The 27,438-nt window shown below is 41.0% G+C and overlaps 1 protein-coding gene and 1 long non-coding RNA gene across 2 annotated transcripts in view; one reads left to right on the forward strand and one right to left on the reverse strand.

The window, feature by feature from the left end:
• Positions 1–9,430, reverse strand: part of LOC129151677 (uncharacterized) — a 74,857-nt gene extending 65,427 nt beyond the window's left edge. Inside the window, exon 1 of the long non-coding RNA XR_008558327.1 lies at positions 9,338–9,430. This is a non-coding gene — a long non-coding RNA (uncharacterized LOC129151677). The remainder of the gene's footprint in view (positions 1–9,337) is intronic.
• Positions 9,431–13,133: 3,703 nt separating this feature from the next.
• Positions 13,134–27,438, forward strand: part of STOM (stomatin) — a 28,019-nt gene continuing 13,714 nt past the window's right edge. Inside the window, exons 1-2 of the mRNA XM_008152138.3 lie at positions 13,134–13,280; positions 26,559–26,662. Of these exons, the coding sequence (XP_008150360.2) occupies positions 13,220–13,280; positions 26,559–26,662 (165 nt within the window). The 5' untranslated portion in view covers positions 13,134–13,219. The remainder of the gene's footprint in view (positions 13,281–26,558; positions 26,663–27,438) is intronic.

Genomic DNA, 27,438 nt, shown 5'->3' on the forward strand with positions numbered 1-27,438 from the left:
ATTGAATTCTGCCAACAACCATGTAAATTATGTTGGAAGCAGCTCTTTCCTCACCTGAGCCTTCAGATGAGACTATGACAAAGGTGATGGGATGTTTACTGTCATGATTAGGTTATATGAGATTGTGACTTCTGTCATACTAGCAAACTCTCTTTCTCACTGCCTTTGATGAAGCAAGTTCAAAAGTTGGAGAGATCCTCATAGCAAGGAATTGAAGACAGTGATCAGCCAACAGCCAGAAAGGACCTGAATCCCCGAAGTCCAACAACTTTCCAGGAACTGAATATTGCCAGCAACCATCCAAGTGACTTTGGAAGCAGATCTTTCCCCAGCTGAGCCTTTAGATAAAACCTCATCTTCAGTCAAAACCTTGATGGCAGCCTTGTGATATCCCCAGAAATAGAAGATCCAGATAAGCCACACCCATATTCTTGACCCATAGAAACTGTCAGATAATAAACATGTGTTGTTTTAAACTAAGTTTTAAGTTAATTTGTTATGCAACAGTAAATAATTATTACACATTTCATACCTGAAAGTGAGGTGATGCCATAAAAATACCTAAAATTGTGGGAGTGGTTTTGGAAGTAAGCAGTCAGTGGATGGAAGCTGGAAAGATTTTTTGCAGCATGATAGAGAAAGCCTAAGTTTCTTTGAACAGATGGTTAGTAGACATCTGGACCTGGAGGGCACTGCTCAAAAGCAAGTAAGGAACATATTATTGAAATCTGGAGAAAAGGGATCTTTGTTACATATTGGCAGAAAGCATGACATTGCCTCCTCCACTTATATGGAAAACAGAACATGTATCTGTGAGCTTGGTTATGTAGATAAGTTTCCAAGCTTTATTAGTATTATTTTTAAATGTATCATTATAGTTGAAAGTATTACAAATGTCCCCTTTGTTTTTGTTTGTTTTTTTCCCATTGATCCCACCTCCCTACACCCGCCCCTCCCAAGCCTTAGCCACACTATTGTCTGTGTCCTTGGGCTATGCATATATGTATATAAATTCCTTGGTTAATCTCTCCCCCATCACCTACCCTCACCCTCACCTTCCCTCTGAAATTCATCAGACTGTTCCATGGTTCTGTGTCTCTGGATCTATTTTGTTCATCAGTTTATTTTGTTCATTAGATTCCATATATGAGTAAGACCATGTGATACTTATCTTTCTCTGAATGGCTTTTTTCACTTAGTATAATACTCTCCAGGTCAATCCATTCTGTTGCAAATGGTAAGAGTTCCTTCTTTTTCACCGAGGCTTAGTATTCCATTATGTAAATGTACCACAGCTTTTTTATCCACTCATCTGTTGATGGGCACTTGGGCTGTTTCCAAATCTTAGTTATTGTAAATTGCACTGATATGAACATAGGGGTTTATATATTCTTTCTGATTGGTGTTTTTGGGTTTCTTAGGATATAATCCTACTAGAAGTGGGATCACTGGACCAAATGGGAATTCCATTTTAATTTTTTGAGGAAACTCCATATTGTTTTCTACAGTGGCTATACTAGTCTGCATTCCCACCAGCAGTGTACTAGGATTCCCTTTTCTCCACATCCTCACCAACACTTGTCATTTGTTGGTTTGTTGATGATAGCCATTCTGACAGGTGTAAGGTGATACCTCATTGTCATTTTAATTTGCATCTCTCAAATGATTAGTGACTTCGAACATTTTTCATGTCTCTTGGCCTTATTCTTTTTTTAAAAAATATATTTTTATTGATTTCAGAGAAGAAGGGAGAAGAAGAAGAGAGAGAGAGAGAGAGAGAGAGAGAGAGAGAGAGAGAGAGAGAGACATCAATGATGAGAGAGAATCATTGATCGGCTGCCTCCTGCTTGCCCCCTATTAGTGATCGAGCCTGCAACCCGGGCATGTGCCCTGGACAAGGAATCAAACTCGGGACCTCTCAGGCCACAGGCCCATGCTCTATCCACTGAGCCATAACGGTCAGGGCTCTCTGGGCCTTCTGTATGTCCACTTTGGAGAAGTGTCTATTTGGGTCCTTTGCCCTGACCCCCCCTCCTTTTTTTTTCCTCACCCGAAGATATTTTCCCATTGATTTTTAGAGAGAGTGGAAGAGCGAGGGAAAGACAGGGAGAACTACTGATGTGAGAGAAATATATCGATTGGTTGCCTCCTGCATGCGCCTGACCCGGGTGGAGCCTGCAACCGAGGTACATGTCCTTGACTGGAATTGAACCCGGGGCCTTTTGGTACCAGTTGAACAAAGTGGACCCGAATAATGTTGTATAGGCTCTGAAACCTGTATTGTCATTGGAACCACAGCCCAAAAAGTAAGCCAAGAACTATGCACTAAACATAAATAGGTGACTTCTCCTGCTGAAATAAAATATTTAAATAGGATCTAGGGTCTTAAAACTTAATATTCAAAATGTTAGAATTTTTAAAAAATCACTCATAATGCCAAAAACCAGAAAAATCACAACCCAAAGAAGAAAAGGCAATCAACTGAGGCTAATCTAGAGATAAATCAGATGCTAACATGATCTGACAAGGATTTTAGAACAGCCATCACACAAAAAATGTTACTATAAGCAATTCCAAATTATCTTAAAACAAATGAAAAATAGAAAACTTCAGCAAAAATATTTATTGAGTGAATGAATAATGTTTAGCAAAAAAACATCTGTAGAAGGACACATCTCATAGGCTATCATTTATACAGGGAGGGGCAAAATAGGTTTACAGTTGTTTGTGTGGAAAATAATACAATAATTAATAAATAACAATATAAGAATGAACTCTGTTTTGCATATTCACAACTGTCAACCTACTTTTGCCACACCTTGTATATTACTTTTGTAAAACCACGCCCCTCTTCAAAACTCTGTTATGATTTCCCATCTTACTTAGAATAAATGGGGTAGTCCTTACTATAATTCCAAGACCCTCATCTCCTAATACTTTTCCCCTAGTTCAGTATATTCCTCCTTGCTGCACCTTAAACTCACACATGCCTTCATCTCAGGGCCTCTGCTGGGAATGCTCCCTTCATTATTCTGTTTTGTTTTGTTTTTTACTCAGAAGTAGTCTTCTCAGTGAGGCCTCCCTGTTCATCTGATCTAAATTACAAAGCTCCCTTCCCCCAAAATATTTAAACACAATTACTCCTTCCTTTACTTACTTTTTTTTCCTTAACATTTATAATTATATAGCATAGCATATATTTTACTTATTTTTCTTATTTATTGTCTTTCTCCCCACAAGAATGTAAGCTTCCATGAGTTCAGGATTTCTGTCCGTTTTGTTCACAACTGTAATCCCAATGCCTAGAAAAGTAACTGGCATATAGAAAGCATTCAATCACATGAACAAATTTAAAAAATGACTGATGACTTTGGAAACTGTCCTCAGATTCTTAATTCATCTGTTTGTTTTTTTTTTTTTTATAATCTAACTGGAACAAAGGAGAACATGAGAATTAACACTAGATGGCGCAATATTACAAAGAAAGTAAACTTAATCAACCTATCCTGTCCACCTCACTGGAATGGCTTCAAAAAAAGTTCAAAATGTTGCCGCCCCCTCCCCAGCCTATTGATGTTATGTTTGCTGAACAACTCAAACTTCACTAATTTATATCCATCTGCAAAAATGTTATTCTGCCTGCCAAGTATTTCAGCTCTGCAGTGTGCCAGTACGTTACCAAATTCTTCCTCCCCATCCTTTGTAACCTCCAACCTATCTTCAACTGAAGTCACCAATACACTAGAGCATTCAAGTTTCCAGAGCCATGGTATTGTCTGTGGTGAGAAAGCATCTGTCCAGTCTGGGTTGCACCATTAGAAGCGGTCACCCATTTTACTTCCAACATCCTCTCTCCCTAGAACCCATACTGGATCCATGGGTTACAAGGTTTGGGGACATATTTGAATGGCCCCATGGAGTTTTAAGAACCACCATTTCCCTGTATCACTAATGGCTCTCTTACTGGGCCAAGTTAAGGCATCTTGATTGCTCACTTCCTAAGGACGGATTATTCCAGAAGATGACTGATTCAGTGCTCATGCCAAGAAGCTCCTATCGCTAATCTGCCCTGATAGTTCATGTTAGGCTAGGGTGACCAACTGGTCCCGGTTTGCCAGGCACTTTCCCAGTTTTAGCAAAGGAAGTCAGTCTCAGGTTTCAGGAAATCTCTCAGTCCAGGGCAAACCAGGGCAGTTGGTAACTCTACATTTAGCCCAGACCTATCTGAACTGTGTCCCATAGTGTAAAATTATTAACACAAGTACAGATTTTTCTTCTTTCCTCCCATTCCCTATGTTATCAGTCACCAAGTCTGTCAACTCTAACTCCTTTGTGGCAAGTATATTCATTTCCTCCTCTACATTCTCACAGTACAAGTTAGTGTAAAATTACTGTAACAAAACAAAAGAAAAAGAAAGAAAGAAAAGAAAAAGACAAGACCACTGCAGGTTCAGAGCCTTCAGGAATGAAGCTTTGGATCACACCACTTGGTATTGCTGCTGGCTCAGCGCAAGGGAACATGAAATGAGTAGGGGAAGAAGGAATTGACAAATATCAACTACAGGGTCATGACTAGATAGGAAAAAGGTCTATACCTAAACATTAATGTATATGTGTGTGTTTGTGTATTTTTATATATATTAACATTTTTTTCTTCTTCTTTCCCATTATAATTTTACAAATTAATGGAAGTGGTTAACTTTACAATTTCATCTTTAGATTACTGAATATTCAAGAGGGACTCTAACCAAGATTGAGGAGTAACTAACATCATCTAGAGATTAATGTAATGACAATTGGGACCTTTCTTTCTTTTTTTTCTTTTTTCAATCCTCACCCAATGACATGCTTTTCATTGATTTCTTTTAAAGGGAAGAAGGAAGAAAGGGAAGAAAAGAGAGAGGGAGGGAGGGAGGGAGGGAGGGAGGGAGGGAGGGAGGGAGGGAGGGAGGGAGGAGTGTAACACCGATCCATTGTCCCTTGCATGCATGTGCCCCAATTGGGGATTGAACCTGCAACCTGGATATGTGCCTGAATCAAACCCTCGGTATACGGGACAAAACTCCAACCAACTGAGCCACACCAGCCAGGGTTGAGACCTTTTATTTTGCGGGACAGGGGAGGTGAGAGTGCCTTTTTCTACAAAGGGTAATTATATCTTGTTAAAGAAAAGGTGAAATTTGCTAGTGCCGTATGGGAAGTTGAAATAGATAAAGAAAGTTGTGCATGGATATTGAGTAGGCAAAGTGATGAGCTGTTTCAGTTATTAAACCATTTGTCTTTTGGTCCAAACCCATACTTTTATATTCTGTTTTGTGATGCTAGAGCAGACTATGAGAACTATATTTCTACTTTGCCAGTTGACTTCCTGTTCAATTCTGCAAGGCAGATGAGAGAGAAAAGAGAAATTTCTTTCCTGACTATTAGTTATCAATGATAATGTTCAGCTTTTGTGGGAAGGAGGAACATTCCTAGAATCAGCCTCATCACACCTAATCAAAGGTATCAGCAACAGTTCAGCAGTAGCCCCCTCCTCAGAGGCCTGAGAGGCCTCTCCTTCAAGCTGCCTTTGTCTCCCCTAAGCTAGGAGTGGTAGCTTCATCCCATAGTTCCTATCTCTGGGTTAGCTCACTATCCCCTTTTTTTGCTTTTTCAGTTCTCCAAAACTGTGTAACCAATTCTTTATATTAAATTCTCTCTGTTGAAATACCAAATCTGTGTTTTTTGTTGTTGTGAATGTATCCTGACTGAGACAGCCTGCCAACTACCTGCAGTTCTAGCCAAAAACAAAGAAATATGGAATAAATGGTAGAAGAGGGAAGTGATGAAAATCAACTCTGACCTTATGACTTTTTACAGCAACAAAGACTTTAGAACGAATGCACCTTTTTGTTATGTAACCAATGATTTCTGTGCTTTTCCCTTCCCCTTCTCCTATAGTTTTGTATGGAGTGCTAGTTAGTGGAACTTAATCTACAATTTTAGTTCGTAAGTCACCAGGCCACAAAGTCAAATCTGGACCTGCTGAAGAGGAATGAGTATCACCAGTAAATCCTGAACTTGAGAAGGATACAATGACTAATAGGACTTGGAGTCTGTCTTGGCTTGGGAGAAGGAGTGTCTTTGTTTGTATAACAGGCAGAAGTATGAAGGTATTAAGCATGGTTAGAAGGGTGTACTTAAATGTTGAATAACAAAAGCAGTGGGCTACATAGATTCTGAGCCCATATCTCCTCAAATTTATCCTTTGCCCTTTCATTGCTCTGCTCTGTACTATATTAACCGATCTTCTTATTGTCTCCATAGAATTACCTCTATTAACCGGCTCACTATCAGCTGATTTCTGAAAGGTTGGAGGACCAGGAAGGGAAGGAATAAACCAGGATATCTATCTCTCTCTCTCTCTCTCTCTCTCTCTCTCTCTCTCTCTCTCTCTCTCTCTCTCTCCATTCTAGGGAATTCTTTGGTAGTGACTAACTCCTTAGGGGCCCTCACTCCCACTAGAGATCCTAGCCTCCCACAGATGATCCCATCTCTGGGATTCAGTAACACAGCCTTCTTATCTTTGTCTTTCCAGGTTACAAGCAGTGGCTCTTCTGCTGTTACTAATATCTGGGTTGCTTTACTTTCTCAATAAGCACTCAGTTCTTCTATCACCTGGTAACCACTTCCCTGAATTACATTTTCTCTGTTGCAAACACTAGAAGTGGTTGCTATTTTCCTGGTTGTCCCTGACTGTCAAAATAGATGACAGCTAATCCCTCTGTATGTGCATTGTAATATTAGTTCAATATTCTGCAACTCTCCCACTTCTGGAACTGTTTATACAAATATACCTACACACCTACAGGGGTTATACAAATAATCTAACTGGAGGGTTGTACAAATTATTCAAAGCCAAAAATGAGAAACAAACCCAAGTCAGTCTCTATAGGGAATTGGTTAAATAAACATTGGGACACCCAGAGAGCTATAAAAAAGAACAAGGAAATTCTCTATGCTCTAATATATATTACTAGAGGCCCAGTGCACGAATTCATGCATGGGCTGGCTGGTGATCAGGGCCGGCTGGCCAGGGGGAGGGCCCATAGGAGGTTGGCCGGCCAAGGCCAATTGGCTGTGGAAGCACACTAACCACCAGGCAAGCCAGGGGGAGAGCCCATAGGAGGTTGGCCGGCCAAGGCCAGTTGGTTGTGGAAGCACACTAACCACCAGGCAAGCCAGGGGGAGGGCCCATAGGAGGTTGGCCTGCCAAGGCCAGTTGGCTGTGGAAGCACACTAACCACCAGGCAAGCCAGGGGGAGGGCCCATAGGAGGTTGGCCAGCCAAGGCCAGTTGGCTGTGGAAGCACACTAACCACCAGGCAGGCCAGGGGGAGGGGCCACGGGAGGTTGGCTGTGGAAGCACACTGACCCCACCAGGGGGCAGCTCCTGCGTTAAGCGTCTGCACCCTGGCGGTCAGTGCATCCTCATAGCGACTGGTCCACCAGTCATACGGTCGACAGGACATAATGGTCACTTAGACTTTTATATATATAGATTCACTGAAAAAAACAGAGCATAGAACAATATAAGTAGTATGTGATCTATCATGTAGGAAGGAGAAGAAAGAACACACCAAAAAGACACACAACAAACTGATCAAAGTGGTTACTAATAAGGGCAGGACAAAGGAGAATAAGGTAGACAGAGACAGGATAGAGAATTCTCAATATAGGCTCTATATTGTTTTGGTTTTGAGCCACATAGATGCATTACCTTTCAAAAAGTAATAAAAATTATAATAATGCACATAAAGAAAAAATTGCAACCTAGTCACTAAATGGAAATCAATATCAACACACACACAAAATTGTAGGAAAAACAAAAGATGAGAAAAGAATACACTCTTTATGATTTCAACTACATTCTGGAAAAGGTGAAACTATGGAGATAATAAAAAGATCAGTTGTAGTCAGGGTTGGGGGAGAGAAATGAATGTGTGGGGCACAGATGATTTTTAGGGCAGTTAAAATACTTTATATGATATTATGATAGATACATGTTATTATGTATTTGTCCAAACCCACAGAATGTACTACACCAAGAATGAACCCTTTGGGTGATTACGATGTGTCAGTGTAGGTTTGTCCATAGTAAAAATGTACTACTCTGGTGGGGAATGTTCCTAATGGAGGAGTCTATACATGCGTGCGGGCAGGGAGTACATGGGAAATCTTTGTACGTTCCTCTCAATTTTATTGTAAACCTAAAACTGCTCTAAAAATTTTTTTAAAAAGTGACCCCTGGCCAGTGTAGCTCAGTGGATAAAGCATCAACCCACGCACTTGGGTCTTGGGTTCGATTCCCAGTCAAGAGCATGCACCTGGGTTGCAGGTTCCATACCTGGCCCCTAGTCAGGCCCATGCATGAGGCAACCAATTGATGTGTCTCTCACATGAATGTTTCTGTCTCTCTCTCTCTCTCTCTCCCCCTCTCTCCCTTCCACTTTCTCTAAAAATCAATGGAAAAAAAAAATACTCAGGTGAGGATTAAACAAAAAAATTTATATAAAATAGTGAAAGATGAGCGGGAAAGAGAAAGAGAGCAAATATACAGAGGGCTACAGTGGATCAGAAAACTGGCCCTTCAGCCATCCATGTAATGCCAACTTCTGCAAGAGGTCAAGTTCCTTACCTGTCATGAAATACCCAGGATCTCTTGGTTCCCTCAACTAGTCAACTAATATCTTTGAAATTTCTCTTTCAATCTGAGCCTCTCTATCCTTCCACATACAATGTTGGAAAATATATTTTTAGTGCCCTGAGAATAATAACCTGTTGAATAGAGAATCCCTCCTCCAACATACTTCCCCTTAATTCATTTGTATAACTTTGACAAAAATAGTAGAATATGGTAGACACTGGATGGAGCAACATTCCAAGGAGAGTTATCTTCCCTAATCAAGAACTTTCTTTCAGTATATATTACGAATAAATCATGTCTAGAAAAATAATTACACATAATTTTAGGTCACCTGTATACATTTGTCAGGGAAGCATAAATGTATTTGCATATCTCAGAGATGCAGATATGAGAAAATAAGCAGGACAAAGATTTGGATACATGTTAGTCATATGTGATACTATAAGCTGAATTGTAAACCCCTCAAAATTCATATGTTAAAGTCCTAAACCCCAGTACCGCAGAATGTGACTGTCTTTGGAGATAGGATCTTTAAAGAGGTATTTAAGTTTAAATGAGGTCATTAGAGTGGTCCCTAATCAAATATGACTGGTGTCCTTATAAGAGGACATTTGGACACATAAAGAGATACAGGAAGAAGATGGCCACTTACAAGTCAACAAGAGAGGCCGGGAATAGATCCTTCTTCAGGCCCCTTAGACGAAACCAACTCTGTTGAACCTTGATCTTGGGCTTCTCACCTCCAGAACTGTAAGAAAAATAAACTTTTATTGTTTAGGCCATTCAGTCTGTGGTACTTTGATATGTAAGCCCTAGCAAGCCAATGCATGTGAAAAGGAATACTAGAACCTAAGTTCCATGAGGGCAAGAATTTTTGTCTTTTTTGTTCATTTCTGTATCTCAAGCACCCAGAACAATACCTGGCATATAGTAGGTGTTCAATAAATATTTGCTGAGTCAACTAATAAAGCAAATTAACAAAATTCTTCCCATAGATAACTCTATTAAATACCAACAATGTTTTAGTAATGCTATTTTATTTTCATAACACCTGAGAACCTGGACTCCCAGTGTTCTGACCAAGTGCTGTGGTGTAATTCATCTGCCGCCACAGTCCAAATCTATAAAATCCTCTGGTGAAACTCTTGTTATGACTCAATTTCTGGAGTAACTTCCTTATGAGAAGAACTAAGAATACAAAAAAGCTGCTGTAATACAATACATGTAAATTAGTTCACATAGAGAAACAGATTAAATTTATTAGTCCCATCCTGGGGAAAATACCACAAACAGGTGTAACTTGCTGGTATTGCTGTTCCCTCAAAAGTATCAGGTTAGCTGATTTCACTAAAGGTATTAAGAACAGCCTAGACTTACAATTTAAAGGAAAAAATAAATAAGGAGTTTCCTGTTGTTCTTATTAAAGCATTTCTTGTGTGGACACAGGAAAAAAGACTAATTAAATTTCCTTCTGACTTATTCAATTATGGATTCATGGTGCATGTCTGTTTTCAAATTGATTTCCATGTCTTAATGTCATCACTGTCACCATCAATCAATACTTAATTTGATACCCTGAATATGCTAGGATAATGACATTAAAATAAAACACAAAAGAAATATGGAATATATAAAGTACTCTGATTTTAACTTATATGCAAACAGCCTTTAAATAACAGCTAAAGAAAAAAATCACCATAATTATAATAGGTCTGTTAGAAGTTATAAGTAATTCTCTCTTCAAATTATTTGTAATTTTATATGTCTCTGTTTCTAAAGCATAAAGTTTTTGAAATTCATTCTAACTTCTAATCCAGGCATCCTCAAACTACGGCCCGCGGGCCACATGCGGGTGTTTTTGCTGTTTTGTTTTTTTACTTCAAAATAAGATATGTGCAGTGTGCATAGGAATTTGTTTATAGGTGTTTTTTTTAAACTACAGTCCGGCCCTCCAACGGTCTGAGGGACAGTGAACTGGCCCTCTGTTTAAAAAGTTTGAGGACCCCTGTGAAGAAATTTTAAGGTTAGAAATTCCCCCCCAGGGAGAGGATGATATGCTAACATTTATTTTTTAAAGTATGTTTAATAAATACATTTATATAGAATATACATGAGAAAGCCACAACCCAGCAGTTTCTTGGGCAAGTGGAATTCAGCATTTTGAAATCAAAATCTGGAAATTCTCATCCATTCTGAAAGTAATTTAAAAATCAAGTCAAAACTTGTTTTCAGTGTTGAGCCTGGAATCAGCTCCCAAATTGATGCAATCTAAAACTAGAGCCAACAGGTGTTTACCTAAGTCTTTGCCCCAAAGGGAGATGCCTTTTCTAATTCTCCAGAAGTGATGCTTGCTTAGGGCTTGCTTAGAGACCTGAGCCAAGGTAGCAGGTAGGAATACAAACATGAAATTCATTTTGAAATATTTTCCTTTCCAGCAAAAATAAAAGTTAAATACTTTTTTTTCACAATATACAATTTGCAACCAAGCTCTCCTCTACTACATTTGCTCCTCTTTCTTGGAACCACAGCATACACAGGAAGTTCATGCCTCTGGGGCTTTTCCATGGCAAATAGGAAAAAAACAATGAAGCTGTAGACTTGCTCAAGGAATGATTTAGAAAAGAAAGGCAATTAAATTACTACACGCTCCTCTTTATCTTATCCAGCAGGCTTACAAACCAAGTCATGATCCAAGCTGTACTCCACCCTCATGAATAGAAAGCCCTTAAGTGACTGGAACTCACACGGGGAGCTCTCCATTAGGCTTTTCTCACATAGTCAAGTCTGCACCCCAGAGCAATGATGATCAGCTGCTCTCAACACCTGTCACAATTGTGTGTACTCCAGTTCCCCAGGGACAGCCACAAGGCTCCAGAGCTAAAACCAGAGTCTACCATTTCATATTACCCAAACACCACCAAGTGTTAGGTATTATACAGCCAAATACTGACGGATGGAAGGAAGGAAGGAAGGAAGGAAGGAAGGAAGGAAGGAAGGAAGGAAGGAAGGAAGGAAGAGGGAGAGAGGGAGGAAGGAAGGAAGGAAGGAAGGAAGGAAGGAAGGAAGGAAGGAAGAGAGGGAGGGAGGAAGGGAGCTCCTCACAAGGGAGATCTCTGAGTCGATGAAACAGCTGTGTACCTCGATTGCCGTGGTAATTATACAAGTCGATGCATGTGATAAAATGGTGGGGGGGGGGGTTGATGACAAATATGGGATACCTTAATCAATAAAGTAATTAAAACAAAAAAATAAAAATAAATAAATAAATAAAAATAAAATGGTGTAGAACTATACATACATATTATGCCACTGTCAATTTCCTGTAAACTACTTGATGTAACTATTGGGGGAAACCAGGAAGAGGATACACATAACCTCTCTGTACTCCCTTTGCAACGTCCCGTGAATCGATATTTATTTCAAAATAAAGTGTTTTTAAAAGTGCACCTTGCGATGTACATCAACATGGTACTTGGAACCATCTGCATTAGGACAACTCGTGGAGAATAAAACACAGCTTGGCTTCCAAATGTGAGGTTTCAGCCACCGGTAGCCTGGGGTTGGGAATAACGTGCACCTGCTTTCCGTCTGCCTGGGGTAGCCTTTCCGGCCCCCCGGCACCGCCCGTCCCCCTTCCCAAGGCTGGCACCTTCTCACCTGTCAGGTCCAGACTCCATGCCACCTCCTTCCAAAGGCTCCCCTCGCCCCCTCACTAAAGTAGGTGCCATCTGCTATTCTCTAGGCACCTTGTTCCCTTCACCGCCTCCTTCGCCCCGGGTAACGGTTTGGTTAGTTCGTTAAACAAATTAACCTGTCTGTCCACAGACTATCAACTCCGTGGGAACGGCACCCGGTCTGTGCCTTGCCCGCTGTCCCCAACAACGAGCACGCCGCCAGGCAGCCGCCAGGTGCTCTCCCAGGATGCTGTTTGAATTAACGCACCTCACTCGAGTTCACTGCCAGGCCTCGAGGGTGGTCGCGTCGGTTCCCTCCCCTCACAACATTGGTCCTACAGACCCGGGGTGGCCTCAGCGCCCTCACTATGCCCCCCGAGTGCCCCTCCTCCACTCGGACCCACCCGTCCAGGGAAGGCGCCATTTTCTTCTCTCATTCGTCGGCCCAGAAGACTGCCTTTTTCTGATTCGCACCTTTTCCTCGGGCCATCCCTTCAGCCCCCTCCCCAATAGCTTCAGACCCGGGCCGCAAGCTTTGTGATAGCCCCCCGCCCCGTTCCGCCTTTCCGGAGATGCCCCTCGGCCGGACCACCGACCTGGAGAACGTCTAACCCCGCCGGCCACGCCCCTCAGCTCGGGGGCGCAGCGGGTCGCGCCCACTCACCGTCTGCGCGGGAAGAGCGGTTGGGCGGAGCTGGGGGGCGTGTCCTCCTCGGAACTTGGCGTTGATTGGCCCGGCCGCGGGAGGGGCGGGGCTTCCTCTGGAGTCCGGTGCCCGGGGTGTGCACTGGGCATTCCTTGAGGCTCCGACTACGTCTTCGGCGATCGCGACGCTACAGCAGTGACTTCGCTCAGACAGCATGTCTGAGAAGCGGCTCGGAGAGGACACCCAAGCCCGGAGGCTCCCTGACAGCTCCAAGGGTGAGCCCCGCGCCCCTGGCGAGGCCCGTGGGGTCGTCCGTCGCCCCCCCCCCCCCCAGCCCCGCACCACCCCTTGCCTCCGGGACCAGCCCCAGCCCGGAGGTCCCAGGCCCGTCTCCGCTGCTACGTGGCTGTGCGACCGCTGCTCAAAGCCGCGGTTTCTTCACTCGTACGCCGGGCATGATGAACCCGACTTCGCGGGCTGGGGGTCAGGGTTGGGGTGGTCAGGGTGCAGAGTGAACGACGCGTGCCCCGCACACTGTGGGCGCGCCGATAGCAGGGCGCGTTTCCAGGGCGCAAAGCCGTCGCCGCCAGACTCGCGTTATCCGGCGGTTGCCAGATGCCAGGCCCGGCGCCAGAGCTTTCGGTTCGTTATCTCCGGCTACGCGCGCGGACGGGGAAATGCACCGGTGGCTCGGGGCCGGCGAGTGCTGGAGGCGGGCTCAACCTGCATTCCACGCCCGGGACCCCGCGTCTCCCCTGCCTCCCGGCTCCCCTTTCCTCCCGCCCGTCCCCTCGGAGGCCACCTCCCACCTAGCCTTCGCCCACCCTCCAGTGAGCCCCCTCCTCCAGAACTGCAGAGAACTTCTCTTTCCCCCGTCCCCCACCACACACACACACCCCGCCCCAAAACCTTGGCCACTTTCTTGTAAGAAGCAAAACCGACCTGGGGGGTTTCGCCCCCAGCTCCCCAAACATAGTGGGCCATATTTGCGGAAGGAAAAGGAGGGAGTCTCCTTTTGGCATTCTCCCCGGATCTCTCCCCAGCTGCACTTTCTGCCCCATCCTGCCCCCTCCGCTTTACTTTGCCCCAGTGACCTCGCTCTAGGGGCTTTTGTCCCTCACAAGGAATTAATTCTAAGTTCCCTGCCCTCATTCCCATCCTCTCAGGGCCTTCCTAAGTCTTGAAAGCAGAAACTGTGAGTGGCTCAATCTTGTTCTCCTGTGAAGGAACTAGTGCCCTTGGGAAAGCTGTCACCTTGACCCATTATCATCCAACTCCTTAGGGGGTTCATAAAGAGAGCCCACAAACCTCTCAGGAGTACTGGTTCCCTCCACTCCCAGGGGCTCTTGGCGACCCAAAGGAATCATTTCTATGGATGGAATTTCAGACCGGATGACATCGTGAAAGAAATGTAGGGGACTGGGTGGGCTTTGCCAGCACCCCCACAAAGAACATTACTATAGTGAACTCATCTATACTGATTATTCATAAAGCCAGCCTTGTCCGCCCATCCCCTATGAGCTGCATTTCTCTTGTTCAGCGATCCTTGTCTTTAGTTCCAGGAGTATCAGAAGAATTATAGAAACCTTTATCCCCCACTTTTCTCTAGTGAGCATTTTGTAGAGTTATCTTCCCAAATTAGGGGTGTAACCGATGGAAGGTGGGCAGGTCCTTTTCCCGGTTCCCTGACCTTTTGGTGGGAGACAGAAAATTTGGTGACACTGCGGTGGGAAATCTGTTGCTAGAAGTTCTTTGGGAATAAACATGATCTTTGTACTTAATGTCCCTTTGGTTGTTTCCATGGTCACAGACCAGTTTTCACGTCCATGTTCTTTTTCTTGGTTTTACACTTTATTTTAGAAATCTTTTAAGAATCTAATGAAAACTATGCAGACATTGTTTTATTTTCGCTGGATTGTTTCAATACATCGGTGACAACTGTTGGTAATCGTGTTCTTACCAGTGCAATAATCATGCATGTTGATGCCTGTTTCGTCTACAAATGCTAAAAGAAAACCTCTTGTTTTGCAGTGAAAATGTTTTCAGTTAGTGCACTTTTTTTGTTAATGTAAACCCTAGAGATCTGACATTGGTAGGAATGCCATGACTAGAATTTATTACTAAATAGAATTTATTGAGTGCTTACCACAGTCTGAGTGCTTCCAAACATTATCTAATTGCAATTCTCTAACAATTCCCCAAGGAAGACATCATTATCCAATATTTTACTGCAAGGAAACTGAGGCTCAGAGTGGAAAAATGGCACACACCTGTGTGTGATTAGAGCTAGGTTTCAAACTTGGACTATCTGGTTTTCCAAACCATTTTTCTATCCTAGAGTTACCTCCAAAATGCATATCCAAACTGAGGATCTTGATCAGTATTTCTCTGAAGGTGAGAGACAAAGAAATAAAGCAAGCCCAGAGGAACCTAGCTTCAATCTAGATCTCTTGAATAAGACAGCTCCAGAGGGGTGCTTCTGAGGGAAGTAGTGGAATATAAAAGCCCTAACTCTGTCCCTTTTATGCTTTTGCTAATAATTAGCAGTAGGACCGTGAATATGACCAAACCTTGGGAAGGACTCATTTTTCTTAAAGCCAGTGCATTCATTTTGTAATGAAGTTGAATGCAAATGGATTGTAAAGAAATGATTATAATTAAGAGTCATGTCAACAGAACAAATTCCTTTGGGAGCATGCCTGAAAATAAGTAGAAGCTAGGGACTAATTGTTTATTTCAGTTGGTACAGACATCAGATTGGGGGGAACTTTGTAACTTCTTCAGTAATTAATCTAGTTAAAAAATACTTTTATGAAAAAAATAATGAATCTAGTTAAACCATCAATGGTTATAAGTTAACTCAAACAGAAGACTAAGTATACAAAAGCTGGCATTTATTTTTTTAATGATTAAATAGGTTCTAGGTACCACCTGATGGGTTATTCCCAAAGAACTTCTAGCAACAGATTTCCCACCGCAGTTTCACCAAACTTTCTGTCTCCCACCAAAAGGTCAGGGTACTGGGAAAAGGACCTGCCCACCTTCCATCGGTTACACCCCTAATTTGGGAAGATAACTCTACAAAATGCTCACTAGAGAAAAGTGGGGATAAAGGTTTCTATAATTCTTCTGATACTCCTGGAACTAAAGACAAGGCTCGCTGAGCAAGGGAAATGCAGCTCATAGGGGATGGGCGGACAAGGCTGGCTTTACGAATAATCAGTATAGATGAGTTCACTATAGTGTTCTTTGTGGGGGTGCTGGCAAAGCCAACCCAGTCCCCTAAATTTCTTTCTCCATGTCATCCGGTCTGAAATTCCATCCGTAGAAATGATTCCTTTGGGTCGCCAAGAGCCCCTGGGAGTGGAGGGAACCAGTACTCCTGAGAGGTTTGTGGGCTCTCTTTATGAACCCCCTAAGGATCTCAGTACCATCTCTTACTACCTGGGTTATCTTCGGCAACTCCCATAGTCAATTCCTCAGATGTAATTGGGCATAAACTTACTGCAATATCTATCTCCCAAGGTTTTGAATATCAAATGAGAAAATTTATGTGAATGTCCTCTTGCAACTTTAAAATGTAAATTTTATTACGATATTTAATGGGGAAGAGAAAAAAGTTAATGACTTTTCAGAAAGCCTAGTAATTATACAGGAAAATTTAAAAAGTTATATGAAGACAGTACAAGAAAGTTTAGAATTCTGACTTATCTACCCCAATGTGGTCTGAGTCCCCAAGGAGATAGTTAGTCTTGATATTTTCTCTATGGTGTGCAGGTCCAGAAGGTAATTCGTTTAGTAAAAAGTTTATTCCTATGAACTATATCAATAATGGTCTTAAAATTGTGATAATAATAATGGCTACTACTTAGTGAATGCTTCCTAAGTGTCAAGCACTTTACATAGTTTCTCTTTTAATCTTCATTAACAACTGTATAAGTACTGTTCTCTTTCCTCATTTTACTAATGAGAAAATTTAGTGCTAGAATTGGAATCTGACACCAAATCTCCAAGCAAGCTCTTGGCTACTGCTAAGCTGTTGGGCCTCAGCTAAAGAATTAGGAGCCTTATGATCTAGTTTCATAATGCTTCTATTTCCCATTTTTTTAAAAAATTAAAATGATGGTAACCTCCAAATACTTTCAGAAGAAAAATTTAGTTAGCGATACTTTTAAGATGTCCAAGTGAAAGAGCTGAAAAGAAAAAAAAAAGTAGGGGGGTTTTGTTTTGTTTTAATTTATTTTAGGCCTAATATATTTCAGGCTAAATTTAATTAATACCATTATGAAATTGTTTTTCTCTCACATTTTTCTGAATGTAACTGTTGCTATTTTTTTTCAGACATGGGTCATATTCAGCCCTTTCTGAATTCTCTAACTTCATGGATGGGAAAGGTCTTATTTTATTTATTTTTTTACATTTGTATTGATTTCAGAGAGGAAGGGAGAGGGAGAGAGAGAGATAGAAACACCAATGATGAGAGAGTCATTTGTTAGCTGCTTCCTGCACGCCTCACAACTGGGTTCGAGCCCACAACCTGGACATGTGCCCTGACCAGGAATCCAAATCTTATCTCCTAGATCATAGGTCAGTGCTCCACCGCTGAGTCACACCAGCCAGGCAAAAAGGTCTTATTTTAAAAAGAGAAAAGAGCATATTTGAGGAAAGCAATACGACAATGCTTTGGGATAGAGGATGATTCTGAACTGATTTCTTGGATCCTGTCTGCTGGCATGCAGTTTCAGTTTCACTTATGTAATAGGCAGTCTTCCTCCCAAAGAAATGGCAGAATCACTCTACTCATTCAACAACTATTTATTTGACAATTATTTTTTTAGTACCTGTTAGGTACTAGGTATCTTCCATATTAGCTTATTTATTCTTCACACTAACCCCTGAAGAGGTCCTCTTTTTTTTTAACCTTTTAAAAAATGTTTCAAGTACAGTTTGCATTCAACACTATTTTATGTTAGTTTCAGATGTACAGCACAGCAGATGGACATTCATATAGTTCACCAAGTGTTCCCTCCAGTAATTCATGTGCCCACCTGGTACCATAGACAATAACCACAACATTATTACTATATTCTCTATGCTTTACTTTACATCCCCATGCCTACTTTGTAACGACCAATTAGTGCTACTTAATCCCCTCACCTTTTTTCTCTCTGCCCCCTAACCCCTTCCCATCTGGCATCTGTCCGTCTGTTCTCTGTATCTATAAGTCTGTTTCTATTTTGTTTGTCCTTTTATTTTGTTCTGTATATTCCACATATAAGTGAAATCATATGTTGTTTGTCTTTCTTAGTCTGGCTTATTTCACTTAGCATAATACTCTCTTGGACCACCCATGCTGTCACACATGGTAAGGTTTCATTCTTTTTTATGGTGGAGTAATATTCCATTGTATATATGTACAGCAGCTTTTTATCCACTCATCCATTGATTGGCACTTGGGTTGCTTCCATATCTTAGCTATCCTATATAATAAAAGGGTAATAGACAAATTGACCCTAAGACGGAACAACAGGTCACTATGACACACACTGAACACCTGGGGGCAGAAGCTCAATGCAGGAGCTTCCCTCTGGTGGTCAGTGCGCTTCCACAGGGGGAGCACCGCTTAGCCAGAAGCCACCTATGGCTGGCCAGCGCAGCAGTGGTGGTGGGAGCCTCTCCCGCCTCCAAGGCAGCACTAAGGATGTCCGACTAATGGCTTAGGCCTATTCCCCATCTGACATTCGCTGAGGGCTCCTGGGCTGCCAGAGGGATGTCTGACTGCCAGCCTAGGCCCAATCCCCTGGGGAGCGGGTCTAAGCTAGCAGGTGGACATCCCGTGAGGGATCCCAGACTGCGAGAGGGCGCAGGCTGAGTGCACAAATTTTAGTGCACCAGGCCTCTAGTTGTAAATAATGCTGCAATGAACATGGGGTGCATATCTTCTTTCAAATTAGTGTTTTGGGTTTCTTTAGATGTATACTCAGAAGTGGAATTGCTGGGTCATAAGGCAGTTTCATTTTTTATTTTTTGAGGAACCTTCACACTATTTTCCATAATGGTTGCAACAATCTGCATTCCAACCAACAGTGCACAAGGGTTCCCTTTTCTCCACATTCTCACCAGCACTTGTTATTTGTGTGAGGTGGTGTCTCATTGTGGTTTTAATTTGCATTTCTCTGATGATTAGTGATGTTGAGTATCTTCATATGTCTATTGGCCACCTGTATGTCCTGTTTGGAGAACTGTCTATTCAGGTCCTCTACCCACTTTTTAATTGGGTTGTTTATTATTTTGGTGTTGAGTTGTCTGAGTTCTTTAGACATTTTGGATATTAACCCCTTATCAGATGTACCATTGATGAATATCTTCTCCCATTCAGTAGGTTGTCTTTTCATTTTGTTGATGGTTTCCCAGATGTCTGAGATTTTACTGTCTATGTTTTCTTTTCTAGGAGTTTTATGGTTTGAAGTCTTACATTTAAGTCTTTAATCCATTTTTAGTTTATTCTTGTAAGAAGGTGACCTACATTCGTTTTTTGCATGTATCTGTCCAATTTTCCTAAAACCATTTATTGAATAAATCGTCTTTACCCCATTGTATGTTCTTGTCTCCTTTTTCATAGATTAATTGACGATATAGATGTAGATTTATTTCTGGGCTCTCTTTGATTTTATGTGTCTGTTTTTATGCCAGTACCATACTGATTTAATTACTATGGCCTTGTAGTATAGTTTGACATTAGGTGACTTGATACCTCCAAATTTGTTCTTCTTTTTCAAGATTGCTGTCACTATTCGGGGTCTTTTGGGTTTCCACACAAATTTTTGTTTTGTTTGTTCTAGTTCTTTGAAAAATGCCATTGATATTTTGATAGGAATTGCATTAAATCTATAGATTGCTTTGGTACTATGGACATTATAATGGTGTTCATTATTTCTTTCCATGAGCACAGCATATACTTCTATTTATTAGTATCTTCTCTGATTTCTTTCTTCAATGTCTTATATTTTTCCGAATTTAGATCTTTTATCTGCTTTGTTAAATTTATTCCTAGGTATTTCTCTCTTTTTTCCAGAAATTGTATATGGGATTGTTTTCTTAGTTTCTTTTTCTGATAGTTAATTATTGGTGTGTAAAAATGCACCTGATTTCTGAATATTTATTTTGTATTCTGCTACTTTACTGAATTCATTTATCAGTTCTAGTAGTTTTTTGTTACAATCTTTAGGGTTCTTTATATATAGTATTATGTCATCTGAAATATGACAGTTTTACCTGAAGAGGTACTCTTTAAACAAAATTTTTTAATTGATTTCAGAGAGAGGAAGGTAGAGGGAGAAAGAGATAGAAACAACAATGATGAGAGAGAATTATGTACTGTTGTCTTTGACTACTTTTGTACTACTGGGCAGAGTATTCAGTAATTGCAACAGACTTATGGCCTACCAGGCCTAAGACGTTTATTTTCCCACCCCTTACAGGAGAAGTTTGCCAAATCCTGACATATAATTTCTGATGAGGAATAGTAGCAGTCAAAAAGAACATATATCCTAATGTATATGCTTTTAAGAAAAATTAAAAAAGTATTTCATTTTGACCTACTGGTGCTGTTAGAACCAGATAGCATGTATTTTTTAGACTAAACTCCTAGCCATCCTCTCTTTCCCCACCCAAACTATTCTTAGCAATTTACAACATCAAGTGTTTCACCTTTGTTCCAGAAAAGGGGAAGGAAAGGGTTGTCCTTTACAGGTTGCTACTTAGGTATTTCTTTGGCTTATCCGTTCCTTGCTGTGTGTGTAATCATGCATATGAATCTGTGTCAGACTTTCAGATATTGTGTAAGACATGTTTCTGGCCTTCCCCTGAAGAGGAAATCCAGTATCTTTTAAGTTTTAGAATAAAGTGGCATTACTAAATGGAAAGTATTTTTCCATGTGATTGCCAGTACACAGTGCCAAGTTCAGTAGACCTTAACATAAATCAGCTGACATGGGATCATTAATACTATACAGTGCTCTGAAATTATGCCTGTTAACATATTGAAAAGAATATTTTACTACTTTTCCGGAAGCTAACCAAACAAAAATTACTGTACAACTTTTTTTACTCGTTTCATGTTTTTTGTTTGTTTTCTTTAGTCTCTTCCAAGAAAGTCTTTTGCTTTATTACTTTGGGATTCCTGGGAGGAATACTTTATACATATTTACAGATTTTTGTAAACATTAGAAATAATGTATATAAGAAACAAGAGCTTGTGGCTGACGTGATAGGCATTCAATAAATGGTTTTTATTAGTAGTAATAAAAAGATACCTCCAAAATAAGAGAAATTTAAGAATTATGCAATTTCATCTCTTCAGCAAAATTACTATACATAATAAGGATTATGAAAATTTTGCTAAAAGTATATTAAATGCAGCAGAGTTTGTAATTGAGAAAACTGGACACAACTGAAATGTTCATCATATAAATATTCCATGAAACAATGGGATATAAATATATATTTAGATGTGAACATGTTGCTGTTTAGCCCATAAGTGGTAGGTGACTAAGGTTCATTTATGGCCTGGTGGAGTTTAAACCTTACCTCTCTGAGGAATGTGATTTGTGGAGTTTTTGAGCTATGACCAAGTGAAGAATTCTGAGGGTTGAAAATAGGATAGTTTTATTTTAAAGGCACTAGAATAATATGATGACATTTCCCCATTGTATACACTTTGATTACTTCTAGCTGAGCATTTGAAATGTGAAAGTCCAGGCCCAGTTTTCAGAATATCCACTTAATTTCTTTTGTTCCTCTTGATTTATAATTCTGAATACTTATAATGTGACAATGCAAACTGAGCATACACACACACAAAAACACACACAAACTGGACTAGACATTCTGGCTTGTCCTCCTGTAGATAATTATTCAAAAATTTAGTAATTCAATTAATAAATGAGATTTTTGAGGGTCTTGGAATGTCCAAGCCTAGTCTGACAGGAGGGAGGCATGAAGTAAGGGGAAAATTAAGTACAAGTTTTAGAGGCTTTTATCAAAATAGGTAAATGCTACCTATTTTCCCATTTTTATTGGGAAAAGTTGAACACTTGATTAAATCAGGAGGATTACTGAAAACTGCCATCCATATTTATTGAGCACTACCTCAACACTACAAAGCCAGTCTACTAGTAATTATCCTTATACTAGAGGCCCAGTGCATGGGGTTCCCTCAGCCCAGCCTGCCCCCTCTCACAGTCTGGGAGCCCTCAGGGGCGGGAGGCAACCCGGTGATTAGGGGAAGGCAATGCCCCATCACACCTCTGCTGCTGCCACTGCTGGCAGCGCAAGCCTCGGCTGGCCCTGGTTACCTGAGCCTCGGGCGGCCCTGGGCAGCTGGGCAACTGACATCTGAGGCTTGCCTGTGCCTCAGGCATCGGCTGGGAAGCCGCCATCCAAGGCTTACCTGCACCTCGGGCCAGCCCTGGGCAGCTGGGGGGCTGAGGGGACTGGGGGACTCCGGAAGCCTTGCCACACACCTGCCACCCTGGCAGGGCTGAGGGGACTGGGCGCCGTCATCTTTGAAGGCGTGACAGTCAATTAGCATATTCCCTCCTTATTGGGTGTGGGCGCCACCATCTTTGCGACCACTTTAGGGTCAATTAGCATATTCCCTCTTTATTAGATAGGATTACAGGTGAAGGAACTAAAGTTCAAAGAGGTAAAGATCACACAACTAAGAAGTAACAGAATTTAAATGGAAACTTAGATGCTCCCTATTCTCAGGAAATCTCAGTCTAATAAGGGATATGAATGCACAATAAATTAAAGTATTAGGTATAATATAAGTGTCATAAGAGAAGTTAAAAAAGTGCTATCAAGATTCAGAGGAAGGAAAACACATCTAGTTGGAAAGCTTGGTAAGATTTTATTTTACAACCACTATATTATGGTTACTGTGCTAGAGATTGAGAGTAAAAAACAAATAATAAACATTCCTACCCTCAGAGAGTCTATAGTCTAGTCTATTTGAGACACAGAGAAGGGAGACTTGGAGCAATACAGGGGTATTTTAGAAAGCACCGAGAGCTGTCACATAAGTCTTTGTGGCCAATCTGTTCCTTGTTTGAAATCCATTTCACTTTGGAAACCTAGACCTGAGTCTGGCTAAGAGCCTTGAGACTAGTTTTCTATAAATAGACACGGCTGGAATTAAGAGAGCTTCCTCTGTAGGAATATCAGATTTCACTCTCAGAACTCCTATCTTGCTTTCCTAGTTTGAATACTGTCTTAAGAGAGTGCTCCAAACACGAAAATTAAATGAAGATTTATTTTATTTTATTCAGAGGGAAAGGGTCAGAGTGAGTTGATTTAGAACATGGGCTTTGGAGTAAGATGACCTGTATTTGAGTCCCAGGTCCTCCCTTGTGTGACCTTGGGAAAGTCATGTTGCTGCAGTCACCTCATTTGTAAATGGAATTAAAAATACTTGCCAAAACCGGTTTGGCTCAGTGGATAGAGCGTCGGCTTGCGGACTGGAAGGTCCCGGGTTCGATTCCGGTCAAGGGCATATACCTTAGTTGCGGGCACATCCCCAGTGGGGGGTGTGCAGGAGGCAGCTGGTCGATGTTTCTCTCTCATCGACGTTTCTAGCTCTCTATCCCTCTCCCTTCCTCCCTGTAAAAATCAATAAAATATATTTAAAAAAAAAATACTTTACAGGGCCTTGTAAGCAGTAAATGAGATATACATCTAAAGTAATTTGACACAGTGCACCTAGTGTATAATGAACCATTTAAAAATGGCTAGGGCAATTTCATAGTAACACCTGATAGAGGCTGCTCCACACGCCTCTATCAGGTGTTATTATTAGTATGTGGCCTTGCTGGGTATATTCTCTCAGTGAATATGTGTATACCCCCCAAAATTACAACTTAGAAACCTCCAGGATTAACTTAGATCACTTTTATTTAAGCATGCATAAGGATGTTTACCTCACACTAGGACACAGGATCGGAAGACTGCGAAGTCATAGATGACCGAAGTACTCTGTGCATTGGAGCACTTGACCTGGATGCAACTTGTGTCTCTCTTTTTATTCCCATGTGCCCAGCCTTAACTTTGTTTATTTTTTGGCCTCCTATTTATTCAGTTCTGTCTCTGCCATCTTTGCCCTGAGCAGTGACTGGCATACCTGTTCCCCTCTTGCCAGTCTCCCTCCAATGATTAAAACAATTCTTGGAAATAGAGCAGGAGCCTTCTGTAGTTGATAAGAAAATTGATGGTATCCCTTGGCCTACTCATTCCCTCTGTTCTTCACAAACAAAGAAAAACAAACTAAAAACAAGGAAGACACTAGATACAGGAAGTAAAGGGAATTTCCCAGGATGATAGTGAAAGGCAATCACAGTGACAGCTGGGCACACCAACTGAGATAATGAGTACAGACTTTGCTCCAAGAGAGACTCTTTCTCGAAAGATGGAATTGATAGAGTACCTGACCCTTCTGAGAGATTTACACATTTGATTAAAAGTTTGAGGTTAAATTAATAAGCACCTGAAAACTAAGCAAAGTGGGGGCGGGGGGCAGGGAACTAAGCAAAGGGAAAAAATAAGACAATGTCTCCGGGGGGTTGCGGAGGGGGGAGTTGTATAGGAAAGGAAAACTATTCTTTACAACATAGTGTAGCTTTGAATTGCATTTTGATATTCATAATATAAAATTTGATACTGATCTAATAAAAATTATGATGTTATTGAAAGGATGGGTATATTTATATGGGGAAGGGGAGGAAAGAGAACTAAATTCTCTTCCATAGTGGAAAGTCGGTAGATAATGCTCAAAACTGAAAAAGCAAGAAGTAACAAAATAAGCAAACTATTTGAAAACATGGAGGTAAATACCAAAATAACCCATAGCAGTTGCCGTTGAGGAAAGAGAAATTGGAAGAGGTGGACAGGGAACTGCTCTCTTTTTGTGTTATTCTTGTAGAACTATTTGATTCTTTTAACTTGATGCAAGTATAACTGATTAAAAAAAAAAAAACTAAAACAGGAAAAGCATGAATGCATAGCAATAAAGGCTGAAGGTTAGGGTTACATCTATAGGGAAGAAAAATAGGTTACAAATTTTATTATAAAAACATGTACAAGGAAAACATTTAGAAGAATATTATCTTTGGATTATGTAATGTTTCCCTTTTTTATACTTTTCTGAGTTTTTTGCATTGGGGCATGAATTATCTTTATAATCAGACAAAAAGCTATTTCATGTTACAGAAAAGAAAAACAATTAGAAATGTGAGAGGAAAACTATGTACAAAGATGTTCATTACAGCATTTTTATAATCCTAAGAAATCAGAAACAACTGTCTAATCAGGAAATGTTTAATAAATTACGGTTCATATACCTAGTGAAATATTTTACAGGTGTCATTTTTAAAAAGAGGATCTAAATGAGTTTATCCTCATATATAGTTTTCACCTTTAATTATGCTATACCCTCAGCTTCAATGTCCTTTTCCTTCTTTCTACTTTCTTTTCATTGGTATTTCCCTGAATCATTACATCCCACAAGAAGGCCCCATGACAACCAGCATCATCACTTACCCACCCAACCCCGCTCCACTCTCACCTCCATCCCAACTGTGTGTTACCCCTAATCTGTGTTTTAAAAATATTTTGAGCAGATACTCTATATTTGCACTTACCATCTAGTATTATAATCTAACTAGTAGCCCATTGTGCAATATCGTGCTCAGTAGGCCACCTGCTGCTTCTGCAGGAGCCAGCGGAAACCGCAGTGCGTTGCCGGGAGTCACGCTGTTTCCACAGGAACTGCTTCCACGGGAGCCGTGCGGCTTCTGCGGGAGGCAGGAGAGACCCACGTTCATTCCGTGGGAGGTGGGAGGGACCATGCTGCTTCCGCGGGAGCCCCCCCCCCCCCCCCCGTCTCCTCTTGGGTTTGTGCTTGGCCACAGAGGCTGCAGGCCGGCCCCCCTGTCCTTGTCCATGTCGGCTCCAGTTCTGGGGGGCTGGCCTGAGCCAGGCACAGCGACAAAGCAAGCATTTCGCCAGGCTGCTCACACTGCCCGCTCTCAGTGGCTGCTGCCCTGGGACTGGGGGATTCCGGTGGGGCTGAGAGGACTGGGTGCCGCCATCTTGTGACTATGGGTGCCGCCATCTTTGTGACAGAGTGACGGTTAATTTGCATATTACCCTTTTATTAGATAGGCTTATTAGGTAGGATTATCTTTCCCACTAAACTTTCACCTTGATAGCTAGGATTGGTCTTATTCACTTTTATGACTGCAGTGCAAAGTACAGTGCATAATCAATATTAGGTGCTGGACAAAGAAAAGAATAATGTGAAAAATACTTGTGTTATCATGTTAAGTATATTAGGGAAAGAAGCACCTACACTTCAGGTTGTTATGAGAATTAGATGGGAAAATTTATGTAAAACATCTAGTATAATGCCAAGCATAGGCGCTCAGTGAATAAGAATGAAGATGGTGGCGATTGTGCTGGTAACAATGATAAGAGCTGTGTATTTTTTGTTTTCACAGAGACCCCCGATGCAGGCCTTGGAATTTGTGGATGGATTTTGGTGTATGTCTCATTCTTTTTAACAATTATAACTTTCCCATTATCAATATGGATGTGCATAAAGGTAAATAATATTTCATCTACATCTGGAAAGGTGTCAACATAAACCCACTTGGTGTGTACATGTGTGTAAGAGAAATAGAGACCATACTGGCTTGCAATTCTTTTTCCTTCATCTCTCTTTTGGAAAATTCACTCTGGTCACCTACTATAATAGAATCTTAACGGTTCTTTTCAGCCATAGTTTAGTCAGTCTCTCCCGAGGGTTTAAGATCACCATTGGAAGTTGGAGTCAGGGATATGGGGTGGTCCTATGAGAATTTCTCCAGTCAGGATGCTGAGGTTTGACTGCTGGCTCCATTGTTTTTGGTGTGATCTTTACCATGTTTCCTCACCTGTAAAACGGGGGGGAATAATAACACCCACTCCATAGAGCCATTGTGAAGATCAAATGAATTAATGTAATTAAATGTGGTTGGCACATGATATGTGCTTCCCAAATGCTGCTTATTTTTTCTATAAAGTTATAATACTTTAATAAATGACTATAATTTATATATTCCTAAAATGATAAGAATGTGCTCTAAGAATTTTCAGGTAAGTTTATTATTATAATTTAAGAAATCAGGAGACAAACTATGAGAAGTTCAGCTTTTTTTTCTATATTAATGCAGGAGGTAATATTCAATAATCTTAACAGCTGAGGAATGAGGTTATAAATAGATTTGCTTCTCTATACTATTCTAAACTTTCCAGATTTTATACAATGAATATCTTTTGCTTTTATAATTAGTAAAAACTAAAGTAAATAAATGTCATACTTAGTGGAGGTACTAAACA

This window comes from Eptesicus fuscus, chromosome 15 (assembly GCF_027574615.1).
Source record: "Eptesicus fuscus isolate TK198812 chromosome 15, DD_ASM_mEF_20220401, whole genome shotgun sequence".
Classification (NCBI taxonomy): domain Eukaryota; kingdom Metazoa; phylum Chordata; class Mammalia; order Chiroptera; family Vespertilionidae; genus Eptesicus; species Eptesicus fuscus.